The sequence below is a fragment of the Coturnix japonica genome, chromosome 3 (assembly GCF_001577835.2).
Source record: "Coturnix japonica isolate 7356 chromosome 3, Coturnix japonica 2.1, whole genome shotgun sequence".
Classification (NCBI taxonomy): domain Eukaryota; kingdom Metazoa; phylum Chordata; class Aves; order Galliformes; family Phasianidae; genus Coturnix; species Coturnix japonica.
In genome coordinates, this window is record NC_029518.1 from 2,448,537 (window position 1) to 2,468,050 (window position 19,514).

The window sequence follows — 19,514 nt, forward strand, 5'->3', positions numbered from 1 at the left end:
TTGAAGTGAAAATTCACATTCGTTCTTGAAAATGGGCTAAGAGGACACTAAGGAACTTTCCATCCTGCTTAAAACTTGCTTTTAGCTGGGATCTCACTGTTGAAATGCAAGAGCTCTAACTGCACCAGCAAACAGCCTGGCACAAAGAACGTTGTTGTACTTGGAGTTCCAAAGGAAAGATTTGGCATTATATAACTGGGGGCTGTTCAGCACAGTAACGATAATGCAGATTTTACATTTATGCTTTCTTCAGAATTACAAGCTGACTATTTTTCATAAGAAAAATTCATTGTAAACAGAAAATATAGGATTTCTCAAGTTTGTATAAAACCAATGAAGACCAATGAAGAAGGGTATGGAATGCCATTTTATTGTACAGATAGGAAGAAATAGAATGTTTGTTGTGGAGAAGCTGATTTTAATGTCTTTACCAGTGTTCTTTAAGTGATTTATGTTCTATTTCTTTTTTTCTGTCCAGTAGTTAGCGCCTGTGTTTTACATTGAGAATGAGATGATACTCTTTAACCACTGAAAAATTGTCAATAAATTGAATTACAGGCTTGGGTAGAGCAGACTTATTCCTAAATTTTACTGTGGGGTTGTTCAGTACCTGTTAGCACTCAGGGAGATCAGACAGATAATAATAACTGTAGCTTAAGCAGTGTGTTCAGTACTGAGTGTACCTAACAACGTTGCTTCAAATGTGATTGTTGCACTTTTGTTAGCTACTTACATGAGAGTTTGTGTAGTAACACTGCATCAAATGCTGCAATTATTGCTCTTTTGCTACTGAACTACTCAAAACGAACACAAGCAAGGGAGCCAGTTGTTCATAAATTGTCTTTTTTTTGAGACGGAGAAGAAAGAGAAGGTTAAAGAAAAAAAGAAGTGTGAATATATTTGCATCATTTCTTTCCTATTTCCTTAACCTTTTCAAATGGTTTAATCAGATCTTCTCATGACAACTGTTAGTACTGTATTTCCTGAGGGCTATGGAAAGTTCCTGGTTTCTTTGTTTCTCAGGGTATTGATCTACACTGGGGTACCACAAGCTTTCCCTACGTATTTTCCCTTATATTGTTAGGAATAGTTGCATCTACTCCACAGTGCTGGTCTTGACTTTGCAGAGCATAAATTAGGACAGATTCTTTCATGAGTTGCTTCACTTTTAGCCTTTCAGATTTACAGCAAAACATAACGGCATGGACATGGCCCATTTGAAGGTAGGGTTCAGAATGATTTCTCTTGCCATCGAGTTCATACTTCTACATCCTGTCTTGCACAGAGGATTTTTTCCATGATCCTTTTGTAAAAGTATATTAAAAAGAAGTTACTTGATGTAGGATGGAGCAGCTCTCAGCAAATTCTTTTTATATTCTTTTCTTCCAACATTTAGTGGAATATCATTTCTTTTTTCTTCATCACTTCTTCCAGTAGCTTGCCTTATTTCCTGAAACTCTTTCTGGACTGCATTTCAGGAATGGGTATTTTGTCTTACTTAATTTGTAAATGCAAGCAAGCATTATGCTTAAGGCTCACATTACAGGAGGAGTGCGTCTGTCACTTCTTTTTAATCAATAATACCTATTTATTCTAGTTACTGCTAAGTACGTTTGTTTTTTGGAGTGAGGAAGCTCACAGTAGTTGCCAGTTCATTATTTATTCTTTTATGCCTATACTTAGATACTTTAACAGTGTTGAAAACAATATATGCCATAACTTATAATACACTTCGCCCATGCAGGGCAGTGGTTCTCATTCTAATAGATCAGTGAGTAAAGTAAAAGTATCTCAAATATGGTTGGTCTTAGTGGTTTTATGTCTGCTGCAACAGGAAGGTAGACTCTGAAACCTGCACTGCTGTTTGACTGAGATTCATCTTGTAAATTAGTAGAAGAAAGCCTGTCCCACAATCGATGCAGCTCTGTGGACAGCAGTTTGGCAAGAGCAGCTTTTCAGCTTAGGCTCTGACAATTTTAAGTTTATTTGTGTTGGTGCTAAACTGTTTCCTTTTCCTCAATTGTGACATTACTGTTTCTTTGTTTATGAGCTTGTCCAAATAGGTGTAATTCCAAAGGAAGTATCATTTTCAGGGGAAGCAGGTGGCCGAGGTAATTACAAGTTAAAAAACATGCTTTGAATAAAGCAGTTCCCAAGCATTTAGGGCTCAGTAATATTCAAAGCAAGCAGTTCAATGTCCATAAAGAGTCAGCTTGCAATGCAGGACATGGACCATTGCAACAATGGGCTGAGGTAGGCTCAGTAGCAGGCCAGTTGTATTCTTTCCTTTGTTTGTGAGATGTCTGTAGATGTCTGTTGTTAATTTGGTACTTCCAGCCTTTTTTCCCCTCCATTTTCAGTTCTGATAACCTAAAGGCTGGTAGCTGAATTTGCAATTTCTGGAAGCTGCAATAAACATTTTGTAGTATTTCGAATCCATACCAATCAGTGGTGGAAGGAGAGCCTGTGGGCTACTCCTTTCAGCTGGGATGAGAACAAATGACATAAATGACTGCTGCTCTGTATATCTGTGTGTTTGTGTGTGTGGCTATGAGGTGTCCTTATGTAGCTGGCTGAAGTTTTTGGATTTCTGGATGTGTCATTAAGAGATTGTTTCCTTTGAAGCTGTATGTGATCTGGACTTATTTCAGAGCTTGAGAGAAAGTGATAGTGCCTGATTTAAAATACTGTGTACTTAAAAGAATGAAAAAAGAAAACAGAACCAAAAGAACTTTTAATGATCGGCAATACCTCTCTTAAAGCACATGGCATTAGCTGGTTTCTCAGCCTGTTTTCAGAGTACATTGTGCTTGTTATTCTAAAATGAAGAAAATGAGAGAGTAGGGACAGCTTATGCTCCTTTGAAAAAGATTCAGCTTTTGAACAGGCTTGAAGTTCTTGCAACTAAATGCAACTAAAACCACTCCTTTTTTTCCTTTGGAAAGAAAACCCGTATCACCAAATTAGCTCTGTAGGCTAAGAATAATGTCCAAATTAGCAGTTGATTTTTAAACTTTGTTTTTCAACCCCCAGACATTTAGCGGTGGTCACTGTGGTCACCATGACATCACGTATAAGAAGATCTCTTCACCACTTTAGCACGTCTGCTCAGTGCCAGTTGAATTCACTGAGACTTCATTCCACTTTCAGCTTCATATGGTTATTCCCAACTTCTTTTCTATGCTGAAATTTTGTTTTCTTTAAAGATGATAACACAGATTTTTTGCTCATTTTATTTCTGTGTTCCCCACATGGGAATTGTTGTTACCTTTAAATATATTTTCAGGTGGGTGGTCTGTGTGTGTGACTTCTGTTGTGTGGGTTTTTTTGTTGGGTTAGTTGTTGATTTCCTGTAAATGTTTTCTTACTGTACCAAAACCTTTGTTCTGTTCATTCCCAATCTTTTTCTCTAATCCAGTGTCATGCGACACTGCTTTAGGTAATAAGCTTTGGATAAAACAGTTTTTCTCATAGATTTGTGTTGAAGATTTCATTTATGGGCCTTTTGTAAACTATATTATACTGTAACCGTGAAACCACTCATGAGAAACCTTGATTTGTCTTCAGGATGTTGGTTTTCTTTTTGAATTAATCTCGTGCACTGAGCTACTGAACAGAAGTGTGGCATCTTTGTTGCCTTGCTAGTATTCAGTCTTTCCTAATAGATGTAGTACCAGATCACGCTTTTGTGCTGTGTAAATTAGGCTATTGTGGCATTGAACCAGTCCAACTGACTTCCTTTTCTCTACAGCTTATCTGCACTGTCCTTATCTCTAGATGTAGCATGTTTTCCAGGAAAATGGTGACTATTTAATTGTACACTGATCAGATTAAGTTCTTTTGTGTAGATCTACAGAAGAAGAAGGAGTAGATTCCAGTCTTTAATATCTGTATATATATATGTATGTGTGTGTATATATATTAATTTCAAGCTAATACTTTTTTCTTTTTTTTTTTTTCTATTCTAAGCAGAGATTATGTGACAAAGTACTTTATTAAGGACAGGCTGAACCACCACTTTTAACTGTACTTTGTCATATTGGCAGTGATTTCTTACAGCCAGTGCTGGTTTTGGTGATGTAATTAGTTTGAAGCAAATGTTGCAGAGGTAGCGGCATCAAAAATAATGAATTCTTAAATGTGTGGAGAAAATGAACATCCAGATAGGGAAGAAAAGTTGTTTTTACCCCTGTGGAAACAGAGGCTGCAGTGTGAGCAACATGGGTGGAGAGCAGAGACACTGCAGAACCTTCAGTGGAGCTCCAACCACTTTGAGTATCACTACATCTACACAGCAGCAATACACAGGGCTGCATTAGGCCTTCAGTTCGTAGGACTATACTTTACTTCTCCCAAATGCTTTGAAGGTACATTTTTAGAACAGCTGGATGTAGTGGTTGGAAGCTGTTGGTTAGGATGTTGATGGTGATCTGCGCTTTGGAAGTGGCCATTTACCCAGGAGAATGAACTGCTTTTGTGTAGTTCATTCCTGTCCTTCCTGAACAGCCCTTTCAGCAGCTGGAGCTTTGCTTCAGTGTAAAGTAAAACTGATTGCCACTGCCAAAGGTGGTAGAGATGCTTCATCAAAAAGAAAATCACAGAATTTTCACCACAGACTTGTTTTTATGTCAATGACTGCTGTGATGGCTTATTTTCCTTCTATCAGATCTCAATGAAAAGCCACTTATCATCTTTTATGTGTATATAAAATGTTAGCCAAATCTTGTGTTTTACAAGGCTGTTACAATATCAAGAGATTTTGCTTTGGGTTTTGTGCATCATGTTAGCAGATCAGAAATGTTTTATTTCTCTGTGGCTTAACTAGGCATGGGCATACTTGTAAATCATCTTTGCTGACTATGTTAGCAAACATGGCTTGCATCTGACAGTGCTTAATGGACATCTGTATTTCTGAACTCCAGATCCCCAGGATCTGTGTTATTTTGGACTGAGATAACGATGAATGTGGCCAAGCCCTGGCTAAGAAGTGAACAGGGCTATGAATTCTAGAGGCAGACTGCAGCAAAACGGAGGGATTTTCAAATGTTCATTAGTTGTCATCTCTTCTTGTGCTCTGCGATTGTGCCGACAAGTGTCCATCCCAGACATACTCTTAGGGGAAAGGGGAAAGAGAGCTCTTGGTGAAACATTGATTGGAAAGCTCTGAATGTCTGGAGCTGTGTATAGAAATCTATATTTGCTAATCTCTTAGGCATTGTTGAAGGCTTTTTTAATATAAGTTTGTGAGAAATGGGAGAAAATGGTGTTTTTAAAACTGATGTTTCTTCACTAATCCAGAGGTTAGAATGATGCTTTTTGGGCATTTTGGAGTCATGGTTTACTTGAATTATTTTATTGTATTAGTGGTGTATTTTTTTTGCATGTTTCTAATGGCAATTCCTTTTTGCCACAGATAATTTCACGACTTTGGAAAGAAATATTAAATATACCATAGTTTTAAAGCACCTGCCTACTTAATTGCAATCATGACATCTTAAATTGCAGTTCCACAAATAATTCAAGTTTGATCGTGGTGCAGTCTTGTGTTTTTTTTTCACTGTTAATGAACCATCTCACCTGCAAACTGCTAAAGCTGGAACAGGTCTGAAATAACTGGAGATTTGTGTGTTTAGTTGAATGCTTCAGCCCACATTCAGGCTCTTTTTGCTTGAAAAAAACGGCACAGGAAATATTTATTTTGGAAGTCTGCCTTAAAGAATATAAATCTGTTGGAGGAAATTAAAATAAGAGGGGGACTTCTGTACAACTGTAATAACAGTTGGTATTAAAAGTGACAGAAAATACTTTCTCGTGATTACTCAGAACCATATTGAACTAAGCATATTAAAAATCTCAAAGTATTTGAGATAAAGAAGTTAGTGTTGTGTTCTGTGCTGGAGTGTTTCACTTTGCAGGATTGTGCTTTTTCAGCCTCACTGATGGGCATCGTAGTGTTGTGTTGTTTCTCTTGGGAGGAAGAGGCAGAACTATGAGCATGCTGTAGCACTGTTTCAGAGCTCTTTTCAGTTCTTGGAGCTGGCCAAGCTAATAAACCGTAGGATTATCAGCATCGATTAACGACCATTGGCATTTGTAAAACATGTTCAGAAAGGATCACTATGTAAATTTTACTTTGAATTGTAATGTTATTGACTGTTCTATGGATCTACCCCGTTTAACCTCTAATAAAACAAACTTCTGGTCATGTTAAAATATTCTCTACTGCTATTGTGGTTTTTCTATCAATTCTTCTGTTAATTGATTGCTCTCTTTCCCCCTACCTCCCATGGCAGTCTTTTCCCTGTAAAAGGACCGATCTGTTTAAGGTAGAGAAATTCAATTCCTATCTATTGATTGCCACGTCCACATGTAGTTAACTTACAGAGACTATCCTAATCATTTATGTCTTTTTATCTTTACTTTTTACATAGTTTTTTTCTGCTCCCCTAGAAATTCATTTTCTGTTTGTTCTCAAGTGTCTGACAGCATGATATCTAATTTGTATCTCTAATGAAGGAAATATTTTCTGTTATTGTAGAAAGTAGTTCATAAAACTTTTTTCATTCACATCATTAGAGTATTTTAAGCAGATGCTGTGAAATGCACTGTATGTTGTTTTTCTAATAGTCTTTTTTTTTAAATCAGACTGGAATTTGAGAGACAACAACGAGAGGAACTTGAAAAATTAGAAAGCAAAAGGTAACATCATTCTCTGGTCTTTATGTGTGTGTGTTTGTATGATTGTATGCATACACACGTCATAGGCTCATTTGAATGATCAGTGTTTGAATGATCATTTTGAATCACAGTGTTGGTAAGTTGGGGATGCTGATGCAAATATCTATGTCTTGTTGTTTTCTCTTCCCCTCTATGAAACTTCAGTTATTTCCCTGAAGTACTGTGGATTCTCACTGACTAATAACCAGACAGTAACCAAATAGACAAGCTTCATTGTATCTGTGATCTTTAGCAAAGTAAACAAAAACAAAATTGTTTAAAAAGAAGAAAAAAAAGGTGATATATATTCTGAAATTCCTATCTAAACCTTTTTAAGTTCCTAGGGTTTAGTTGTCATAGAATCATAGAATGGCCTGGGTTCAAAAGTACCATGGTGATCATCTGATTTCAACCCCCCTGCTATGTGCAGGGTTGCCAGCCACCAGCCCAGGCTGCCCAGAGCCACATCCAGCCTGGCCTTGAATGCCTGCAGGGATGGGGCATCCACAGCCTCCTTGGGCAACCTGTTCCAGTGCGTTACCACCGTCTGGGTGAAAAACTACTTCATAATATCTAAGCTAAACCTCCCCTGTCTCAGTTTAAAATCACTCCCCCTTGTCCTATCACTGACCTCCCTCATAAAAACAAAAAAAGAGATGGATATATTTCATGTAAATGTTTTTTTGTAGGAAACAGATAGAAGAGATGGAGGAAAAACAAAGATCTGACAAAGCAGAGCTGGTAAGAATGCAACAAGAAGTAGAGTCACAGCGCAAGGAAACGGAAATAGTACAGCTGCAAATTCGAAAACAGGAAGAAAGTCTGAAGCGCAGAAGTGTTCACATTGAGAGCAGGTTGAAGGATTTGCTGGCTGAAAAAGAGAAATTTGAAGAAGAGAGGCTGCGGGAACAACAGGAGATAGAACTTCAAAAGAAAAAGCAGCAGGAGGAAATTTTTGCCTGTGTCAAAGAGGAATTGCAGCGCTTACAGGAACTTAATCATAAAGAAAAAGAAGAGAAAATGCAGATTTTCCGAGAACTAGAAAAACTTAAACAGGAAAAGGACGAACAGTATATTAAGCTGGAATCAGAAAAAAAGAGAATCGAAGAGCAAGAAAGGGAGCAGGTGATGCTTGTGGCTCATCTAGAAGAACAGCTTCGAGAGAAACAGGTCATGATTCAGCTCCTCAAGAGAGGCGACGTTCAAAGAGTCGAAGAAGAGAAGAGAGATCTTGAAGATATCAGGGAATCTCTTTTGAAAGTCAAAGAAGCCCGATCTGAAGGTGAAGAAAACTGTGAAGAGTTAGAAAAAGCACAGCATAGCTTTATAGAGTTTAAAAAGAAACAACTAGAACAGTTGACTATTGTGGAAAAAGATTTAGTTCAACAAATGAATCACCTAGAAAAAGAAATAGCACATGAGAAAGAAGCTCTGGAACGTTTAAAACTTGCTGAGGAAGAGCATGTAAATCTCAAGAAGGATGGTGAAAACTTTGGTGATGCTGTTCTCAAGGCTGAAGAATTTGACATGGTAAAGATGGCAGAATACAGGCTTCAGTCTAAAGTACGCCAGCTTCAGTACCTGAAGAGTAATCATTTGCCAGCTCTGCTGGAAGAAAAGCAAAGAGCCTCTGAAGTCCTTGATAGAGGCCTGTTAGGATTAGATAATACTCTGTATCAAATAGAGAAAGAAATAGAAGATAAAGAAGAGCAGCTTGCACAATATAGAGCTAGCACAAATCAGTTGCAGCAGCTTCAAGAAACATTTGAGTTCACAGCCAATGTAGCTCGGCAGGAAGAAAAAGTTCGGAAGAAGGAAAAAGAAATCCTTGAATCGAGGGAAAAACAACAGAGAGAGGCATTGGAACAAGCTGTAGCTAAGTTAGAAAGAAGGCACTCTGCTTTGCAACGTCGTTCTACAATAGATTTTGAAATTGAAGAGCAGAAGCAGAAGCTTGCCACATTGAACAACAGCTGCAGTGAGCAGGCAGGCCTGCAGGCGAGTCTGGAAGCTGAGCAAAAAGCCCTTGAACAAGACCGGGAGCGGTAAGTGTTAGGTTAGCATCAATATTTAGAGCCTGTGATTCACAGAAGTTGAATCATTTTATGCCTTAGATTTTGAGGGGGCAGTTTGTTGTGTGTCCCACTGTTTGAGCTTCTGATTTTAAGTAGTTTGCTCACAACTGAGGCTGCATATTGCTTTTTGGGTATTTCAAGTAAACCAGTGGGATGTTTAATTTTTTGTTACTGGATTTAGGGCTAAATAAAGTAGGCTAGCTGTATATCAGTGTAAAACATACAGATGCTTTCATACAGCCCTATGTGACAGAAGCATTGTCTGTACCCTTCTAAATACACATGATATTTGGAGCTGTACTGTAGCATTCATGCCAAGTGTGGAAGGCTCAGAGGAAAATGAGTCAGGTAAGGCGGGTTCTTCCTTTGCAGAAGGAGAGGAAGAATTTTTTATTTAAGTTTTGGCCTAAGCAAAAATCTGCTGGGATTGGTGGACTCAATACATGCAGTTTGGAAAAAGGGCAAAATGAGCATTTTAAAACGTGTTGTCTGATTTGCTAATCCTAGAGCTTGAAAACCTGTCGTTACTGGTGGAAAAAAAAAAGTGATTTTATTTTTCATGAGGTAGAATTTGTGGTCTGATATTTAAATTTTATAGTGATTATTTGATCTTTTGCAAACACTTCAAAGCAGATACTCAATGAGAAAAATCACTGAAAAAAAATACCTATCAGTCTCCATATCCGTGAGCTCTTCTGTATCCCATTTCTTTTAAACTGTTATCAGATGATTGTAGTTCCTTTCTACACCCTGCATGGAGAGCACTCTTTCAGCATTCAAAGCTGTTTTGTGTGTCTTTTAGTTAGAAGTTTTCAGTACTGAGTTATCGTTCTGTCGCAGATGTTTGCCTTTATTTTTGTGATTGTCTTGAAGAACATATAATCTAGCTTGCTGCACTGAGCATCTCACTTGAATAAAGCCATCTATAAGCAACTGGAGGTTCCAGTTAACTTCTTAGTTAACCCTCAAGAGGTTGCTGGGTTGTGTGGTAAGTGGGAAAAAATATATTGTCAGCTAGAGGAATGAAGCTGGAAAAAGTGTTCACTTGAAATGTTATATTAACCTAGGTCCATCCTAGCTGGATGAAATTTCTAGTTTGACTAATATGTTAGCTGAGCATCTCATTCACCTACAGCGATAACCTCTCAAATGATAATTTGAAGTTAATTTGTGCTGGAATAATTCGTGCAAGCTTTGTCTTTATTGGAAGGGATTTAAAGCAATAGAATGAGGACTGTGTAACTGTAAAGTCACCTCTGAGGCAGTGGGATGCATCACTCCGAAGGGGCAAGGAGCAGCTCATTGACAGATGCATCACAGCTGGATAAGCTTATAGCTAGAGGAAATTATTTCTTTTGATAGGAGGATGTTTACAAGTTGGGGGATAAGGTATGTTCCCTTCATATAATTCTGATTGTTCCCTTCTTATAATTCTGGTTTTTGTGGTTAAATTCATTTTCCATAGATGGAAACACTCCCCCATATCCATCAGCTATCTCCCATCCACTTTCCTGCAGGATGCAAGATTGTTTTGCTGCTAATCATAAGAAACAGATGGTTTCTGGCTGTGCTGCGGGAAGTATTAAACAAATGAAGTACCAGTTCATCTTGCTTTACTCCTGCCTAAGCCCCTCAGCATTTGTGCTCTCTTCAGTTCTCTTTACTAACCTTCAGGAGGGAATAAAATAGTTATAGCATTATACTTCAGTCTGGATACATACAACTGCAGTTGAGGCGCTGGAATCCTTGCTTTGAATCATTCCTCTTCCTTTTGCAAGAACTTTTCTTTTACTCTGTAATTTTAAGTAAACCTGAGAAAAACAATTACATTTAGAGACAAAAGTTGTGATGGCGATGAGGAAGTTTATTTCTGCGTTACTAATCTAACCTTGGCCACATTTAAGTGAAAACCATGCTCTGCAGGTTGCTTTGTTAAAATAGAGTTTGACTAAGTGATAAATATTGCAAGAAGTGCTTCTTATTTTATACTAGATGCCTCAGGCATTTTCAGTCTAAACTACTGTATCTGATTTTATATATTCTATTCTTTGCATAAGTCTGGCTGATATGGTATTTATTCTATGGTTAGAGAAAGTGAGGTGATCTCTGTTTCAAAAGATGATTTATAAATTATGTGAAATTAATACTACACTTTTTATTTTGTAAATTTCCAACTGTGTGTATGTGCGGACAGGAGGAATAACTGAAAACATAGTAAGATTTTCTTAGGAATTGTGTCCTGCCTCATTGCTGGATTTGGTGTCTTTTTTCTTGGGATTATTGCTGTATTTTGAGATACTTATTACCCCATACATTCATTTACTTCACACTAGAAGGTGAATAACTGAGATCTTCAGTAAAGTTCTGTAATGAGGGAAAGCTTATGCAAATTACCCTAATAGATAGGTTTAGTCTTCCTGAATTAATATTTAATGCACTGAGGTGGATACCACTGAAAGATTTTGATGTTGGTTTATTTAGTTTAGCTTTGCTGTGGTAATTTGTTCTTGAGCCATCCCTACTTTCCTATCTACATTTGCTTAAAGAACAATTAGTATGCCTGTATCTTCATAAATATTGATAGCTAAGATCTTACATACATGGATTGCAGTGTGAGTACAAGAGCTGTGGGAAGCAATGACACCTTAAAACAGACAACATGAATTACCTTTTAAATTTTCGTTATAGCCTCGACCAGGAAATTCAGCAACTGAAGCAAAAAATATATGAGGGTGATGGTGGTCAGAAAGGAAATCATGGAACGTTAGAGGACAGACTGTCCCATAGCAATTCCCCAACAAGCCCAACAAAGCCACAGCCACCCTCTGCTCCACTGGTTGATGACAGGTGGGTAACCTGGGTTTGATATGAATGGAGTAGGAAATAAATACTTTGAAAGACTGTCCTGACAGTCCTGGACTGTAATTAAATCCAGTAACTATACTTAAAGAAGAGTCTGGAAATAAACATGCAATGCTTTAAATAACCAACAGGCTTATCTGTTACTCTTGAGCCATTTATATCTTGAATGCAGGTTTATGAAACTCTAAACTTAAATTGATTTTGCATCTACAGTTATTGTCTGTATGATATTGCTTTATATGCACTAAAAACAACAAAACAAGTGGAAATACATTAAGCCTTCTTAACAGGGCAGTTGCTAGCTATTACTCTTTTAAAATCTATTCTTTCCTTCCAGTGTTCTTTTTATTCTTACACTTATGGTTATTAATACCAACTCTTGGAGTGTTCTTTCTGTTCAAAGACCACGTTTGGTAGCATGAGTTACCCATAAAAGCAAACCATCGAGTGATAAAAATACAACTTCAGCCTCTGTTTTTTCATCTCCCTTGTCCTCATTGCCACTTGTGTGTAAAGATAGATGCAAAGTTGTGACTTAACCTGTAGTCCATTGAATTGTGTAATTGTGATAACAAATTATTTAAACTGTAAACCTTTGGCTGCTAAATGAACACTTGTTCAAAAAATCTATGTTGGTTAAGAACAGATAAAGCCTGTCTAACATTAAACCTGCCAGTTTAGAGTTGTGCAGTAGGGTTCGTAAATGTTTCGGAGTTCCTTCTAGCCTGTCTTAGATTTTGTCAAAGAATACACTTATTTTCTTTTCCTACTTGTATCCTGTAGGATAAATGCCTTTATTGAACAAGAAGTGCAAAGAAGGCTCCAAAACATCCATCATAAAGCTGATAATGATGGTAGCCTGTACTGGCCTACAGAAAGTTTAAAGGTGAGCAAAGATGGGTAAGAAATCCTGACTTTCAGTACTGCATGTGCATACACAAAGTAATTATTTTTGTTCGGCAATTTTCATGTTTTCCTGCATTAACTCCAATTTACCAGTTATATATAAATAAATCAGGGCTGTTCATTTTAGGTCTTGCTGTTCTTGTTTTCTAGTGGCTGTATTTTGTTTTATTTTAGTTTTTTGCAAGGAAGGTTGTGTAAATGGCCATAAGAAGATTGCAGATAGAATCAAAATTTTCATGTTATGCCTTTAAAATACATTGATGAAGTTTCTTCTGGAAGATCAGAAACTGTTTATACTTGCAAACAAATGCTCATTTCAAAACTGATAATCTGATTCATCTGAGGAACGATTTGTTTGACTTTTATGCCAGTGGTTTAATAAATATAAATAAGAAAACAGTTATTTGGGGCTGTTAAAAGATGTCTTCTTATAAGTACTTAGAAAGAACTTATACAAGAATGATGCTGTATTTAATAATCACCTGTACCTTTTTTTGTTCTTAGGATAATGAGAGACTTAATAATGGCACCATTCAGCGCAAGCTTAAGTATGAGGTAGGTCCTAATTTGTCAGAATTAAGTGGTTGTCTTAAATTATGGCATGCCCTGTAATTAAATTTCTTAATGTTTAGCTGCATAATTAGAAATTTGAATTCACAGCAAGATTAATGGCTAATAGAGAAAGCAATTTATTTTTCTATCTTGGAATGAAAGTGATTTTTTTCAGATTGGGCATAGCTTTTTCCTTGATTGAAAGGTATGCTGTTGTGGATGTTTCTTCCTTGTTTTCTCATGATTCTTAATTCAGAACAGTATCCCTTTCCTGATTCTTAGGTTATAAAAGCGTTTAATGAGGACAGGATGTTTGAATTCAGAATACCACTGCACTGTTGTGTCTCGTGATGAGCTCAGTACTGTATAATTGTTTGTGGTATTTGCAATAACATTGGGCAAATTTGCCTGAATGCCATGAAGGTTTTGTACCTGTGATCTTATACTGAGACGTAGACCCCTTAGTTTCTTTGCAATTGCTCAAAACATTGCTGATGACCTGACTTGGTGAGTAGTTTTTAAGTATCATAATGTATTTAAACCTTTGTGGAGGAGGGGGGGGCTTCGATATCCTTCATTTGGACTTTCCCATTGTTTATTTTAAACTGTCTTGGACTTTCTGACTTTATCTTGTGCTTGCTTTTGCACGGTCTTGGATAGTGTAGCATAGTATTTTTTTGTGTGGAAAAATAACAAAGGTCTTACAAATTTCTTCATTGCCCTTTTGACTTTCCTGTATTTTCATTTATATATATATATATATTTAAAATGAAACAAATATAAACCAAGTGAAATGGATACTGTACAAAGTAAAAACAATGGTAGCCTGGGAAGGTGAATCATTCCTGAATCTGACCTCAATCGGTTTTGTTGGGTTTTCCTTCTTTAATTTGGGTAGATTATACAGTGATTCTACAAATTTTGGTTGATTGTACAAACCCAATCAAAATCAAACCTGAATTTAAGAAATGTTAAAACCAGAAGATTTTTTTTAAAGACATTTCTGTTTTCTTCTTTTGACGTTTTTAACAGAAAAGTCAACAGTGGCAGCCACATTGTGACTTTCCATTTATTTCTAAAGATGACAAATGTGCTTCTGAGTTGTGTGGAGAAAACACAGGAGTAACAGATCATAAAAGACTGAAGGAACACACAGAGATGTGGGACTTATTTTCCGGGCCTGGAAGAATCTCTTCTCCCTTTACATCAGAAAAGGCATTTGAGAATGGAAGGAGAAATGCAGAACAGGAGAGCTTTGCTAGTCTTTATGACGCTGAAAGTAGTTTAAGTCACTCTGAAAATAGTAATACTTCAAAGAGTAAGAAGATTCCTTATCAGAATGTTTTATCTACTTCTTCACAAAGTCATGACTTAAATAATATGGCTTACTCACTCTGCAAATTTGAAAATTTCAATCATTTTGATGATAAAATAATTACTTCTCAGGATTGTGACAGCTCAAGAACTGAATGTTATTGTTCCTGCTTGGAACAGCTGTCTCCTTTAGGATCCTTAATGTGTGCTAATGAGCAGGCTGGTTTTAACAGCATTTCGTGCCTTGCCTTTCCTCAGTCTAACACACATTCTGAAATAACTGTTAAAGAAAGCAGATCATTTAAGACCACACAGCAGACAATGGAAGACCAGTCAAGTAGTTCTCAGCTTCCAATTGAAAGAGCTTCTGATTTAACCTCCTGTACATCAATACCTTCTCATTTTGATGTCAGACCAGATCACACCTATGGTTTGGGATATCTTCTCAGTAAGCTTTCCTGCTTTTACAAAGAGACCAGTAGTCAATTGCTTAACAGTACAATGGTTCCTAAACAAATTAAGAAGCTGGGAAGTTTATGTGACAAAAGTGAGAGATGTGCGCAGGTGGTGTCATTAATAAAACATTTGCCACTTATAAGGAACTTGGAAGTAGATGTATTCAAGTCCTATGTGAATCAAGACATATCCTACTGCACTGATGACACCAAAGCTCATACTGAAAAAATTGTTTTCCCTGAGACCCCTGTGAAAGAAGATGTCAGGATGTGTGTAAACACAAGAATCTCAGATGCCTGTGTGAGAAAGCCAGCTGGAGGTTTTGTGTGCTGTTGTAAGAATGAACAGCTGGAAAACAGTCTTGTGTTAAGACAGACTTTTGTGAATTTTCCTGATGTCTTTATGAAGCTTCAGGTCTGCTCTCTTGAAAAAACGCTGGACTTTTTGACCTGTGCACTACCTCAGATTTGTACTACTGTGGAGGAGTTGAAAGGCGTATATTGGCTTGCTGTTGGCAATTGCAAAAAGTGCGATCCAGAACCTGCTTGCTTACTTCTGTTCAGCTCTGTTTTGTATGTTATTGTTTCGTCAGCCAAACAAGAGATTGGTCAGAGTTCCTTGGCAGTATTTCATGAGCTTCCAGTCATTACAATACAGGAGATTCACGTTGGCTTTGCTGGACAGACTATGAGTCTCCTGTGTTCTGCTGACGATGATGTACTCACAATATTTACCTATAACAGACACTACACTCAAAGAATTTGCCATGACATAATGAGCATTTTGATTTCTACAACGGAGGATGCTGCTTGTTTAAATTATCAGCTCTTGAAAGATGATTTGATGCAGATTTCACTTGACTGGACATCAGAAGTGAATGACATAGTCTTTGCACAAGGAGTACGTTTGTCATGTAAATTCAGAACTGTATTAGCTGACCTGGTTTACTTACTCCATGAGAATATGGGAGATATTAAACCTTCATTAGCTGACATTCAAGTACTGCTATATACCACCGTGAAAACAGACTGTGCTAACCAGACTGTGTATAGATCTCTAGTTCTTACTACTACTCATATCGGTCTCTTAAGGGAAAACAGTGCCTTTTATCCTGCACCTAACTTTTTGGATGCTTCATGCAAGCGATCACAATTTGACAGCCTTCAGTTGTACAGTTTGAATGATATCAGATGTGTAGTTTTGCCAGACAAAGAGAGTTTGACAAAAATTGAGCTTGTGTTTTCTAGAAGGAGCAAGGTTGGATCTGATTCAGGAATTGGTTTTTCAAAATACTTTGGAAAAGAAATAAATACTCAAATGACAGTCAGCCCATCAGTTCCTCAAAGCAGTTTGCATATCCCATCAGAGATCTGGAAATTAACATTCAGTTCAAGTGAAGAAGCCATTTGGCTAATTATGCATCTGACTAGGTGTTGAAATCGAAATACATTTAGATACATTCAAAATAGGAAGGCTAATGAATATTGATAAAATACTCTTTTGTCTATTGATTTTATTTTAAAAGAAAAGAGTGGGAAAAAAAAGAGTCCTCTGGGCCCTTAAGAGAATACCTTAATTTGGGTACATGTATCTTACAAAAATTCACTGTTACTTTGATAGCTTACTTTTGTGCTGTACATAAATTTCCTTGGAAAGGGGAGGAAATTAAATGGTTCTATTTTCAGTAGTAGGTGGATCCAAACTATAATTGTAGCTGTATCTTCTGATTTCCTTTTTGGGTTTTGTTTTTGGCTTCCTCCATCTCCTATCCATCCAAATGTCTTTTCTCCCCACCTCCTTGATTGACCTTTTACTTAATCGGAGTATCTTTGTTTTTCACGCTTCTCATCTATTTTGTGCCATTGATCTCAGTGCTTCCAAATATTTGCAGTATTTTTTGTCTGATCTGCAAAGTGTGTTTAAGGCTACAGTTCAGTACATACAGTTCACTGTATGCTGTTAATACTAAGCATGCTGATGTTTTTTGTTGTTAACAATTTTGGAGAGGATAACGTTGGCAAATCTGGGTTGCCTTGGAGTTTTGCATGAAGGATTAATACCCTATTGGATGAAAGTTTCTCACAAGTGCAAAAGGAGTTGTGTTTGACTTAAGTCATGCTGTCTGAGGTTCCTGGAATTGATGGATTTACTCTATCTCTTTTTTCCTGGGTCTTCCCTCTTTGCTAAGGCCCAAGAGAGCATGGGCTACATGGAAGCAGTGAAACAGAACAAGAGAAATGCAGAGAGCATCCAATTGTCTTTTTCAATTTCATTCCCCCTACCCCGCCACCCTACTTTCTTCTTGCAGGGAAAAAGCATAAGGCTTTTTTGAGTCATTCCTATCTATTTTGTCCAAACAATCAGCTTGAACTCCCACACAATTCAAGTCTTTGTATTCCCAGTGATATGAGTGCTTATGGAAAATGTGATGTGAAAATGAAGGAGATTACAGAGTGTGAAAAGATGTTATGCTTCGGCAATTTGACCTTTGTTAATGCTACTACAACTGTGTTAAGACTGAAGCTTTAAGGTTTATGATTTGTGTACGTGTTTCTCATACTGTTAAATGGATAGTTAGCAGCTGGGGATACTGCCTGAGGGATGAAGCATATTTAACCCTAGAATTGTCTGGTGTAATGTGTCAGATGCCTGGCCTGAATTTTCAGCTTGTTTACTAGTGGGGTTGATGATGCTATGGGATTAAATTGCTTTCAGGCTTTTTAATACCATGTTCTAAAAAAATAACAGAACTATTGAAAATAGGTGAAGCATTTCCATTAGTCACGTCTTGTCTTGAGCTTAGTAAAAGGTTCCTCTTTACCTGTTACTCCTGTCCAATGTTCAAAAATTAAAAACAAGCCATCTTTTGTTTCTTCCCTTGCAATGAGAACAGAGTATGAATGTGCCATCTGCCATGTTTGTGGAAGATGGTCCTTGGCAGGAAAAGTGGTGGGATCTAATCTGAAATTCTAAACTCTGTAAGCATATTGCCAGGAGAGGTGCGATCTTCTACCAGACAGACTTCAGTCTCTTTACTAGTATACAAATGGTTCCCATTGATTGTTACCTTCCGTTAAGGCATGGTAATGTAATTCACTTGAGATTTAAAAAGATGTAACTTACTTTGGATGAGGAAGCTGTGGATGGAAGAATGAAGGGTAATTTGGATAGTAAGTTGTGATTCTCCTATCATAACACAATTTATACTGCCCTAAGCGATTCCAAAACCAAGAGACAAGTGTACTGGTTTGTTTCAAGGCATAGTTTTTGTTTTTAACAAAAAAAGTATACATAAATATTTCACAGAGCATGGAGCATACAGTACTTGTGTTGGAGTGTGACATTCTATCAGCCTAGTTGGAGAGCAACTCCCTTACTCACATCATTAAGTTATTTCTTAATAACTTGGTAAAAGTTAACGTGAAGTGGTGCTTTCTGTGAGGACTGTCTTAAGTCAGGGCTACTAAATGACAGCAATTACTGAAACTAATTTCTTTTTAGATTGCACTCCGCAGTTTAAAGATGTTTGCACATGTTGTGTTCCAGATAATATGCTTTTCCTTCTTTGTTTTCAAATCTAACTTGCTGAATATGATTCACATTTATGAGGGGGAAAAAAAAGAAAAGGATTTCACTATGGAATCTTTTATTCCGCTGTAAATTAAGCATAATGATGGATGTTCGTCACTACCAAAGAGTTATTTAATGTACGAGGGCAAGTTTTTCACAGTACATTGTCTTTGAGATGATTCTTCTGACTATTAGATGTTTGTAATAATTTCCTGAAAATGATTGCCAATAAATTATGTCTTGACAGAGGTGGCTTTAAGAGTGACTTTATGGCCTTCCTATTGTTTTAAAATGGATCGTACTGTCGTCAAGGCAGTGAACTCCCCTTTCCCCCAAGGATGGAACTGCTTACATTTCTATACTCCAGAAAGCTGATGTGTAGTTGAATAGCTGATAACTGAGGGGACAATGAAAGAAGAGCAGTGTGGGGGGGAGAAAATCATTGTTCGGTAAACAAAGATTATTATTATTATTTTTATAAATCTATTCAAGCTTAGTCTTTCTTTTTGTGTTTTCTTTTTCACTACTATTAATGCTAGCATTAATATTGGCATTTATAAGCAGCTACTAATGAAATAATGAGATAACAACCTGTCTTCTCAATAACCAGATGTGGATACGAAAAGGTATATGTAACAGCTTTCAGAGGGCCATTTGGGAGTGCTTCAAACTTTTCTGCAGCTGCCACTTTTGGTATTATGTCATATATGATATGCAACCAGAGTTGCTACAGAGGGACCCAGTTCACTGGGCAGAAATGTGAACCACATTCAGATTTTTGAGTAGTGTTGGTCAAACCGAAAGGATTTTGACCATGCAGCATTCTTCATGAAGTTCTGAGAGTGAATGTTGAGAATATAGCTGCAGGTGAAGCGATGGAAAGCATCCTTAAATACAGATTTGTGGGGTGGCCATAAATTTGAAGTGATAGTTTCACAACTCATTTTCCTGTTATTTTTGACTTATATTTGTTGTGCCCTTGTTGCCTCTTCAACTGTATTTTCAGTGCAAAAGCTCTCGATTGAGTCGGTGGATGACTTCCTACAAAGCAGTTTCTGCTTT

The 19,514-nt window shown here is 37.2% G+C and overlaps 1 protein-coding gene across 16 annotated transcripts in view; it reads left to right on the forward strand.

Moving 5' to 3' along the window:
- The window catches only part of KIF16B (kinesin family member 16B), a 122,119-nt gene that overhangs the window by 57,696 nt on the left and 44,909 nt on the right, over positions 1-19,514 (forward strand). For 11 of the 16 annotated variants that reach the window (XR_001553712.2, XR_004306516.1, XR_001553716.2 and 8 more), the window contains exons 18-23: positions 6,294-6,326; positions 6,646-6,699; positions 7,407-8,762; positions 11,481-11,639; positions 12,438-12,540; positions 13,065-13,115. Coding sequence is in view for 7 of the 16 variants with exons in the window: in XM_015856735.2 (XP_015712221.1) it covers positions 6,294-6,326; positions 6,646-6,699; positions 7,407-8,762; positions 11,481-11,639; positions 12,438-12,540; positions 13,065-13,115 (1,756 nt within the window). In the remaining 9 variants the exon portion in view is untranslated. The other 5 variants (XM_015856729.2, XM_015856731.2, XR_001553719.2 and 2 more) reach the window with 4 other exon arrangements.